Consider the following 12,584-nt stretch of genomic DNA (forward strand, 5'->3'; position numbering starts at 1 on the left):
TATCAACTTATCACTATCAACATTACCCCCTACGTAGACCATACTCAACACTACTTCTAAATAGTAACAATAACAAACAATTATAGTATGACGACAGTTACAACATTTCAGTTATCTCTTTCTTTATACTTCCATGAAGCCTACCATTGTGGTATATCTGCCTGCATAAGTAGCGTATAAGTAATATGTAGCAGGAATCGGAAGTAGAATGCTTAACAGGAGAAGATTAAGATAAAAAGAGATGAAGGAAAACAGAAAGCAATCAGAATGATAAGATTGGAAAACTGGTAGAGTGTGGAACAGATAACTCAAGGAAGATATGAAAATAATGTATTTAATGTACGATTTTCATATTTTACAAAAGCACTAAATGATTTCGAGTAGAACTTCGTCCACCTCACCATGTTTTATAATCATTATTAAGTGAATAAATACACATCGGAGAGAGGCAGGACGGTAGGGGTTGGGCGGAAAGTAGAATAAATAATGATAAGTGATTGATAAAAAAAATCACAACTGAAGAGATATGTGACTGATCAAAAAGAGCTGTCCTATATTTATCACTTAATAACAACAATGAGAATGACAGAAAAACATTTCTTTCCTTTCTTGTCACAATAAATACTTCGCATATAATTTTAAAAGGGAAAAGTGTATTTAAAGGTAACTAACTGTACAAACAAACAGGTACACACTAATTTCACTCCTGTTTATTATAATGCTATAAGCAGAGTTGGGTTTTAGAGATAATAATAGAATCCAGGATTCACCTTTCATCTTATATTTGGAACTTATCAAGCAGGATGTACCTAAACCCCAGTCTTGATGTTCACATCAGGACTTGGATGCAGAACTTTTCGCTTCAAACGCTCAACATCAACAAAGAGAAGATTCAAACACCCGTTACTAACGAATTTTCTAATTGACAGTCAAGTGAGATGTTAAAATTTTACCCAGTATAATGATAATAATAATAATTCCATTGATACCCCGGACTGGCCTCAGTTAGACATCCCTTGAAAACCGGGGAGCACTGGATGGCTGTTTTGACCTAGCATGGGATACCTCAACAACTCCGACCCACGACCCTATTTTTTAATTGTTTCTTAGATGAAATTAATCCCCTGACGCAAACTGCAGATAAATATACACCCAATCAATTAACTAGTAGTTATACATTCAATTGACATTTATAAACTGTTTTCATAAAAAAATTAACGATTCGATCATTTCAGTCCCATAAGCAATTTTATCAAGTCAACTGAAATGTCATCACAGAAGGTTTTCATCGATTCTCAATGATTATTTGAAATTATAACATGGTAACAGTGTTGAAAGTATATGAACAGTAAGATACAACAGTGAAAGAAGATGAATACACCATCGGCGAGATAGACACAATTACAAACTAGTAATGAATGCATACGATATGTTATCACCGACAATCAAGAACATGAATAAAATTGTGGAAACGTTGAAATTATGAAGCAAGAAAATTCTAGGAACGCTAGATAATCATTAGATGCCTATCATTCAGGTCAAGAAGCTCGCATGTTGATCCGATCTATCAATATGTAAGACACTTGTCAATCAATCATATAGTCAGAGACAACCGAACAAGACAAATAACAAGAATACATGTATAAATGTAGGTAAAAAAAAAACATACGAAGAAAAATCAATCACAAACAAGGCTATCAGAAAAATCTTATTTAACTAAGAGGTTTACCTCTATATGACGAAAGCACAAATAAAGTCATCCAGAATAACAATGAAAGCTCCGTAACTAAATAATCACCTAATTCAGAATACTTAACTATACATACAATTGAAAAATAAGGTATTAATAATCATAATATCAGTAGTATTCCTATTAGTAGTAATAAACAGGTGGAAATTTTTCATTCAGACGTTCTATACAACTAAGAGTGATAAGACAATAATTTCCGTTTCTATAGTGAAGAATTTATATATTTGCGAGAAGTATGTAAAAGAAAAGAGAGAACGATCGATTAATTGTTTTACTTACATGTTTAGTACAGATATAGGTAATGAATAAGGATGGTTGACAATTACATCAACCAAACCCCACTCCCTTCTCACAGACCTACTTACTTATTTGTTCAACCCTAATTGCATGTACATACAGAACGGATGAATGAATGTAGATATACACACAGACAGGTAGAATAACAAAAAAAAAGGAAACAATAAGTGATGGCAACAATGAGAAAAAGTTATTGAAAAAGGGAACTGAAAATGACTGTTGAATTACACCCTATATTTCTCATTACAACTACTAATAATAATGAAATAGCATCCAGAACACATGTAATAATAACTATTGTCATTTTCCAAATAGAAGAATTAGATGAAGACAGTAATTAATCACTAGTTAAAAATTAGGGGGGTTACGCGAAAATGATAGAGAATCACACAGAGGTAGAGTACCTTAGAAAGTAAATAGTTATTACCTCTCATTTTAGTATATAATAGAATGTAAATAAATAACAATTAATAATAGTAATAATAAAGTTTAAAGTTATTAAAGTCATAGCAACAATAAAACTAACATACTACTCTACATGTATATGATAGTAGTATACATAGACGAGTTCCCTAGATCGCGCTAACGCACACAAGTATGCACGCATGTACATTATCACAGACTCAAACAGAGACAAATAGACAATGTTTAAATGAATATCAAGTAAACAAAATGAAAAAAGGTTAAGAACGAAAAACAGAAGAAAACTATTTGTATTCAATTGAAGATGTGAGTGAGGTGGAAGTGATGGAAGGAAAGTAGGGAAACAATACAGCTATTATCTTTAGACAAACATCCAGAAATATTGTATTGAGAAAAAGAGAATGTGATTCCCTTTCCTATTTCGTGATTATCATTATAGAGTCTTAGTAAACGTTTCTGTAATCAAAGAAAATAATGAATACCAGGAAAAAGTAGAAGAATTTATGGAAGAGTATTTCTCTTTTATTGTCATGATTGACAATGTTGTGTATAGGTGAACATGAAAAGTATGACTTTCACAGCGTTATACTGAAAAGACGAGTTCTTATTACTGTCTTTCATACATGATTATCATGTATAAATTGAAAGATGAATATGTTTAGTTCAATATGCCTCTGGGATAATGAATGACAGATAACTTTAAATGAATAATCTTAAAATAACCGGTAGAACTACCAAGCAAAGACGAGTCAGTCACTTTTAAGATAGCAACCTTTGAATTTTTTTCGTGAAACTCAAAACACCATGAAGCATAAGCTGTTTCTTGTTAAGAGCTAAATGGAACATATGAAAATGTAATTTCCAAACAACGCCGAAGTTGATGGATGTGATGAAATAGATTGGTAGATCTCAAAAGTAATCCTAAGAAAGTGAATAGGTTTTCGTAGCAAAAATAATATAAAATAAATAGAATTAATTTCGTTGAAACCATGAACCGATCAAAGTTACATCACCATCGAAAATCTGGAAGCACTGGATGGCCGTTTCGTCTTAGTATAGGACTCCTTAATAGTGCGCACCTATGACCCCGCAGTCAGGAGCCGGGCCCAAGACTTTCAGTCTTGCACACGAGGACTTAATATTTATATCCCTTGAGTAAGGATTCAAATGGTGTACAAACGTGAATCCAGTAAGTCCACTACATCGCGAGAGCATCTTCCACAGGTTGTGTTCGCATACAAGGCCGTAGGTCCTGGGTCCGATTCCCGTGGCTGGGCACTACTGAAAATTCCTATACCATGACAAAAAAGCCTTCTAATCCTCCCAGGTTCTCATTGATTGTCTAACTTAAATAGGTTCATGATTGAGATGAAATTCAACAATCTCTGCAACCCCATCGTAATAAATAGGATTAGAATGTATATAACAGGATGTATAATTTTTTCACAGCAACTTAAACTCTCTTGAGATTTAAAATCAAGGAAGTGACTGAGCATGTATTTGTTCATACGAGTACAAATAACTTTTCCCTCCCAACTCTAATTTATGTTGTCAGTGCTCTGATTGGCTAGTAATCGGATAAAATTTCAGCGTTTTTAGTTATTTAAGATCATTTGTATAAAATCAGTTCCATCAAATAACCATCTGTGTTCATGATACTTTATGTAAGTTTATCATTATGACTGAAAATCAGCTGATGCCACGAGAATTAACTTTTTAGCAGATAACAATCTTGTTTCAGTGTTGTTCTTGGAGGACTTGTATGACATAATTTTGATGAGAAGTCTCCTGAGCATCTTAAATAATGTAAAAATGTTTGAGAAATATTTTACTCTCTTTCTGAATGCAAGATTTAACTCAAAGGTTGAGATGTGTTAATATTTAACCTGATCATATAGAGAGTAAAGTAGTTGAGTATGTCAACCAAGTCACTTAATCTTAAAGTTCCATTATTTATGATAGACTAGAGGCTGACAAATCCAACAGAAGCTACAGCAAACTAATTGTTCAACTTTGAATTACTTTAATGCTATGAAACATATTCTTTGGAAAATGTGAACAAGTCCATGTTTCTAGAATAAGGTTAAGGATTCTTTTGAAGAATCGCTCGCTAAATAGCCAAGTGAGCAATGCTGAGGGCAAATGTAAAATACTGAATAAATATGAGAAATTGGTTGATTAGACCTTAAACATTTATCAACTGAGGTAACTGACACATACTTTACCTAGAATCAGTTACGATCTACTCCAGTCTAACATACTTGCTAGTATAGCAAAGTAAGTTGTAAGAAGGTTAAAGCCAACTAGTTCAAGTCATGATGATTAACAATCGATGAATTCATTAACCACTGAACTGAGCTAATAGTAATTAAATTTGAATTTCAGTTAAATCACCTACCAGGTATAACTACACGATTTTAAAGTTACTAAAAATTTATAATTTCCAAGACATTAAAAAGCAATCAATCAGTTAACGAATACATTCATTTTTAATCAATGATTATATCAGTATGGGGACTTGTGGGGACTGTAGTATTTTCACAGTTGAAATCACAAATCGATTTAAGTTAAACTACCATTAAAAACCTGTAAGCACTGGATGGTCGTTTCATCTTAGTATGGGACTCCTCAACAGTGAGCATCCACAATCACGCACACAAGACTCGAAGACACGAACGTTTAATCATTAGACCACCGAATCCGGATCCAATGATATTAATGTTTAATATCAACCATTCTATGATCTTGCGTAACCCTTCATCCATTATCTGAGGTCAATAACCACCATTTCACACCCGACATGGTTTGGACTACACTGGTCACAGTTTCTTACTAGGATTCTAGGGGTTACACATCTTAAAGAAGTTAATCACTTGTGGGAACATGATTGTTATATCAGTATGCAGATTTATAGAGACTAGTATTTTCTAGCTTAGATCGATTCGTAATTTCAACTATCAATTATTATATGTTATCTTAAATGATTATCATGTAAATGAGATAATATAGTAATTATTTATACTACAGTGTGCCAACTGTCCAATTTGTATGCATAAATTAATTAACCAACTATATATAATATCAAAGAATTTATTTTATTAAAATTTATTCATTTACAGAATGTTTATTTAGTGATATTTACACAATTAGGTTAAACGGGTACACATCAAACACAAAAATGGAATAAGTAAAACGAATCCATACCCACACACACACACACATGTAAAAACAAAATGACAATATCCAATAATGACGTGAATAAGGTGTATATATTAAATCATCTGTCTCATAGGCAATATGTCTACTCGTTTATTTCAACGTACTTATACATGCATACATATACACATTTTCATTTACATTAAATATGTATATGTATATATATCGTGAATATCGACTAGTACAAGTTTTTCATTGTTAAAGGAAATAATGCATGTTATTAACAAGTACAATAATAATTATAGTAATGGTAATATCTATGTATAAGTAAAAATTTATAAGCAGAGATAGTGGCTGGCAGTGGAATGCAGGACGTATGTTTCGTCATATTTTGGACTCGTCAGCTGAATGTACCTAGATCCCACTGGCGGATTCAAACAATCAATACAAAAAAATGAAATGAAGCTTCACCCCATTTCATAAGGTAGTGGCTATCTGAACTCAGTAGCCAAATGAATAATGTGATAGTGTTTGAAGCAAACGGTACTGAGTTCGAGTCCCAGAGTGGATATCAACTATGGGTAGCAGGTACATTTAGCTGACGAGTCACAAATAGGACTAAACGCGTGTCCTGGGTCCCACTGCTAGTTACTATCCATTTCTGTTTATAATACTTGTGGCTTAAGGCAACAGGGAGGCAGTCCGCACAGGATGTACATATCTCAATAAGAGACTGATCAATTGAAGTCCTAAATGTTAATGGGAAGATTCAAATAAACAGTACAATGAAGAATCTAAACAAATCATGTTTACAAATTTACTCTTTTCAAGATAAGACAACTTCACTATTCATCAGTTAATAGTCCTCCTCCAACAACACTTTTTTCGTGGGTAAAAGAATAAACATACAAAACTGAGTCTGTACTCTGTTCTCACGCTTTCAATTGAAAATAAACGTCTAACATATTAATATGAACTATGTGTATATATAATAACATTAATAAGAAATTAGTCATATTTATAATATTTATCCATCATTTCAAATTGTCACGCTATATCAGGATAGTCAGATGAAATTATCAAGACGAATCCCAGAGTAATAGAAATAGTATCAGTATCAATGGTATTAAGAAATACTAAGTATAAATAATATGACTCAAAAAGAATGCATTTGAGGAATAAATAGGTGTATGGTTACTTCAAAACTCAAGTGTGGACAAAGAAGTGAGTGTATTAGTGCTATAACAACCAAACCGGAACCATTTCAGCCAACCCTTCATACAACTGGTTGCAATAATCACGGTAATAGAATAAGAGATTAGTGGGGATTGTTGAATTTAAAAGTAGTCAAAAACTGAATGAAGCAACACACTAGGGAGTATCGACAAATCATGGCCATGTAAAATCGAGGATAGACTGAAATAGGAAATATGGACTATTGGAAGCTGAATTCAGTGATCTAAAAGTAGTGTGATAGTTGCAAGGTATGAAGATCTTTGACTCGATCCCTGAAAAGATTGTGGGCGTGAACATTACATAGGAGTCCCATGCTACGAAGAAACAACTATCGCCAATGTCTCTTGGTTTTTACTATTAACTGTCTAGATAAAATCAGTTTAACATGTAAACTATCCTCAGAATGAAATTCTTATCATTATTCACCCCTACTTGTTTAACTGAAATATTGATATAATATGATGGGATTTGAACTTACAAGTTTTTTTCTAACGGTTATGTACTCTCAGCTGGATAATTTAGTAATATCCCTTTTACTGTCTTTTTAGACAACATATTCTTAGAACATATCATCACGTTAACCCAGTATTCACCAACCCTCATCATATTTCATTGATTTCAAAGAAGAAAAAAATTGTGTGCTGGTACTATTGTTTAGAAAGATAATGGAAGCTTCATTACTTGATCATCTAATTCAGAGAACATAATACCTTCAAGATCTTCATCCTAAACTATAAATATTCATTATCATCTTAAACTCTCGACTTAATATCTAATTCATATATATCCGCCATTTTTTAAACCACTTATTTCACTACCATTAAAATTAAAAAATATAATCTGTTTCTAGGTGAAATTCCTAAAAATATATCAAACGTTTATCAGATCAATCGGTTTTAGATGGGATACTATCTTTTATTACTCTTTTTCCTATGCGAATTTATTTAACTGTTATACATTTAACTACAGTTTGGGTATATTGGTGTATATAAGATGGAAAATAATACTCTTGTTTGCCAAAAACATTTATAGATTAAATACGGACACTTAGAATTTATCAAGATCAGAAACCTAATAATAATATAGACTGGATGGAGTGTGGCTAGCAGCGGAATCAAGGACGTGCATTTCGTCCTCTTTGAGGCTCATCAGTTGGATGTACCTGCATCCCATCACTTGTGAAATAGGTGTGAGGTTTAAGTATCAACAACTGAATAACGAATACCAATTTAAATTGAACTAATAATAATATTAGTGAAACTCATTTATCAATTACAATTCTGTGAACTTGGCTTTAAAATACATAGTCCTATGTAAAGTGATTGGAGGTATTCGACGAGGAACCTTGGACCTAAGTTCCATGTTGGTTGGCATTGGTCAAATAAGTGTACCTGTAATGGAAGCAGTCTTCACTCGAATAGCCCAGTGGCAATGTCTCAGACTGTGAAGTCAAGTAACGCGGGTCTGAGTCCCACGAGGACTCTAGGTTTCAAAGTTCCAAGGACAAAAGTGATCTTAGAAAATTAATATTAGTAATAGACACAAAACCCTGCACATTGTGACACTAAGGGACACTGGTTCTAATTGCATGAAAAGTTTCCATTCGATCAAGATTGTATATACGATTTGAGGAATAGTATCGACTAGAATGGAATCTAGGTCAGAAAGATCGTTTTGTTGAATGCATTCAGCTTATTAATGTTAACCATACATGGTGGATCACGATGTCGGACCACACAGACTAACAGCCACATGATAATGTAATCAATAGAGTTCAGTAACATGAAAATGATTACTACTCAGTGATTAAATCGTTCAGAGAAACTGATGATAATTTAGTTCTTGGATAGTGGTAATCCAACTGACATCAACTTGTAATGAAATTTTAAAAACAAGACAAAAAATAAAAAATAGTTCAACTTACCTAGCTCGAAATGGCTGGAAATCAGTGGCGTTCTTCCAAACACTACTAGATGAAAATGAAGTATCTGGAAATTTATCAACTGAATTAATTAAAGGGTCTGCACATTGTGGATCTTGACCAGGACCGCGACGTATAACTGCAAACAGAAACATATAATGAATAAACGTTGAGCGAGAGAAATACTGAATGATTGTATAGTAACATGTAATAGCTTTGAGAATAAATACTAAAAATTTTAAAATAATGTCTTATATTAATGAAACTGCAGACAGATAGATTGATAGACATCAATAGAAAAATGTATGCAGCTATATTGTAACAACCCACCGTACAGCATTATCGACAAGAAATCCAACAAGAAACTACGTAAACAAGTCGACACATTAATATGACTGAAATAATTAAAGAAATTTTTGCCAAAATGATTAGATTTGATCAAGAAATGAAAAATATAAGCTTAATATCAGAAGGGGTTTTGTGGAGATTATAGTAATTTCAAAAGTTGAGATGAGTCAATTGAAGCTAGACCACCATGGAAATCCCGCGAGGCGGGGTCTTGGATGCTCACTGCCGAGGAGTATCACAATAGGACGAAACCACCGTCCAGTGCTTCCAGGTTTTCCATGTTGATCTAGCTTCAATTGACTCATGATCTCAACTATTGATATAAGCTTAAGTTGAAAATTTACGCGAAAGAATCCTTTATGTTCAACTGAAACCGATTGTGATCGATAACAAACCGGATTTTTAATGATATTAATCAAAACGTTTACAACATCAGACACATCTCCGACTAACAGTTAGAAACTCCACAGGCTGACACTATATCTTAGTTTGGTCGTCCTTAGCTATTTCCCAACATACTCTTATGTATCAGGATTAGATGGTAATGAATGAACAGCTGTAATGTGAGTGAAAATGACGTCAATTAATAAGGATTCACAATTAATATCAATCAGTTTGGTACTTGTATCTAGTACATTACATATTACCATAGGCCCTGGGTCCGAATACCGCAAGCGGAATCGTGGATGAGCACTGACGAGAAGTCCCACAATAGGACGAAACGGCCATCCAGTGCTTCCAGGTTTTCCATGGTGGTCTAGCTTCAACTGACTCATGATCTTAACTATTAAAATTACTACAATCTCCACAAAACCCATCTAATATTAATTCACAATTTAATCAACTTTATTGTGAACAGTTTTATATGAACAGTAAAAACACCAGAGAACAAAGGTTGTTTACGATTTCATTGTCAAAGCTGTAACATGTGTCATATACCATAGATATACATACGTATTTAGTGTATAGTCAGTCAATTAAGTAATCGTTATTAATTAAGGTTAATAAATTAACATGGTGGTGTATGAAATAATAATAATGAAATTGTCAACTGAATGACACAAGGATAGGTACATTGCATCCTGTTTTGATCTAACAGAATAAGTATACATATATATATATATATAGACATACATCGACATGGAGACACAAAAACAAGGTGAGGGATAAAAATTGTTTGTGTTAAGTTATATCGTTATTAAATTATTTTTTTTAGAGAAAGTACATATTTACACAGAACATTAGAATAAATAAAGTACTATCATTATTATTACAAATGACTGTGATGCACAACACACACATTTCCACATTATTGATCAATTAATTAAACAAAATTGTGAAGGAAAAGTTAACGAGAAAAAAGAAAATACACGACTTGACTAGTTAAATGAACATACAAAAGTGCACATACATACACTTATATATATACGTAAATTGACGAAGAAAACTTAATCAGGACTAAGGTTAATGTATGCTCTGTTTCTATCTCAAGGACAAAATACTGATAGTGTATACAAGTCATACACGCTATAAAATGATCTATAATCCATATGTAATATTTTTATTGAAGAATAAAAGTACGGATATTAATCAATTAAAAGTCTATCAGAAGGGGTTTTATGGAGATTTTAAGTAATTCCAATAGTTGAAATCATAAATCAATTGAAGCTAGACCACCATGGAAAACCTGCAAGCACTGGACGGCCGTTTCGTCCTAGTATGGGACTCCTCAGTAGTGCGCATACAGGTCTGTTGTGAGATGTCAGCTCACTGAAGACAATGGTGAACGGTGGCGCAATTCCATGGATTGGTTGAAGTTAGACATTATCATCGTTGGATTCCGGTCGGCTCAGTGGTCTAATGGTTAGGTACTCGCGCGCGAGACTGATAGGTCACGGGTTCGAATCTCGTGGGGGGTTATTGAAATTAAGAATCCGTCAACATCAATGACGGTAAATAAGTTTACACTGCATATATTTAATGCAATGAACCAGTGATGATCTTTGCAAATGAGTCCTATGTGAAGTGTACATATGTTTTCTTAGTCAGTCAATCAGCTACAATGTAGGACCAGGCACATATATGCATCGATATAAGTTGTTACACCTCATTAGCACAACAAGATGAACATCAAATTCATAAAAGTAGTTACTTCAATGGTAGTAATGTATAAAAGAAAGATTGTGTATAAGGATATAGTACAGGAAGAAAAAACTAATTCGTAGAAATAAAGGTATAAGGTAATTCTAATCTCACGGTTACATACGTTTACTAATTGGAAGTATTTGACAAGAAGTTTTGCTCAACTAAGGTTTAAGTAACATACTTCACTTATATTAAGTTCATTAGCATTTACTGTTACACAAAATAAGTTGAAATTCAAGCTAAATACATTAACTGAGACTTTCACGATTTCTTTTAGGCTACAAATCTAATGTGATCTGACATTAGGAATTATAAACACTAAACTCATTTTTATTATAAATCTATAATTATAGTACATTACATTTCAAAAGCCAGTGATTTATGGTTCCAAAGTTTGAATAATTAAACCGAAAGCTTTAGTATATTTGGTGTGTAACGAGAAACGGGATGCAGGTCATATGTTTCGTCTTATTTGGGACCATTCAATTGAACATACTTATTTCTTCTCAGTGAAATTCATACCTAATGTATATTGCCTCAAATTCTGATGAAGTATCTACAAAGTTACTTTACCATCCCAGAATCCTGATATATCGTCTGATATAACTGACTGATTAACAGATTATTAAACATCTTTCAAATTGTTACTTCCACTGCTACTACTAATACTAATACTACTACTTCATCATGTTAAAATACTTGAATTCATTAAAAGTGAATACTTTTTCATTCTGTTTCTCCTCTTGACCTGCTCACCTCTATCTCACATTCCATTGAGTTTGTTTATGTTAATTCAACTTACATTTAATTAGTTTTAATACTTATCCATTTTGAAATGATGATGCAAAGTACTAATAAACACATGTTCACTCGTTAAAATTTAATTTTTTATACTATCCAGTTTACTTGATATGCCAACCACTGCCTTGACTCGTGATGTTAGCTGGAGATAGGAGTTAGTTAGTTAGACGCAAAATATCCTATTGGAACACAGTGATATGAAACTATCTAGACAAATCCCGGATTAATAGAAGTAGTGACAGTATCAGTAATAATAGAAAAAATTATATCTTGAGAAAATATAAATTGATGAAATACTACCAAGATTTATGAGAAATTTAGAGACTTAAGATCTAAGGGAAGACAAAGAATGAACGCACATGGGCCATTGCAAACTATTTCGATCCATATCATTCAAGGTTTCTAACCATTGGTCAAGATAATCACACGGACCCACAACGAGGTAGTCTGCAACTAGCTAAATGGCTCACTTCAATGGTCAGTGACTTTATAAACTGATACTATATC

At 32.9% G+C, this 12,584-nt stretch overlaps 1 protein-coding gene across 1 annotated transcript in view; it reads right to left on the reverse strand.

Moving 5' to 3' along the window:
* DDR2_1 (DNA damage responsive protein) overlaps positions 1 to 12,584 on the reverse strand; it is a gene marked incomplete at its 3' end in the record, with an annotated part of 116,867 nt that overhangs the window by 68,036 nt on the left and 36,247 nt on the right. The window contains exon 2 of the mRNA XM_012938737.3: positions 8,787 to 8,922. Coding sequence (XP_012794191.1) covers positions 8,787 to 8,922 — 136 coding nt within the window. The remainder of the gene's footprint in view (positions 1 to 8,786; positions 8,923 to 12,584) is intronic.

The sequence above is a fragment of the Schistosoma haematobium genome, chromosome 2 (assembly GCF_000699445.3).
Source record: "Schistosoma haematobium chromosome 2, whole genome shotgun sequence".
Lineage (NCBI taxonomy): Eukaryota > Metazoa > Platyhelminthes > Trematoda > Strigeidida > Schistosomatidae > Schistosoma > Schistosoma haematobium.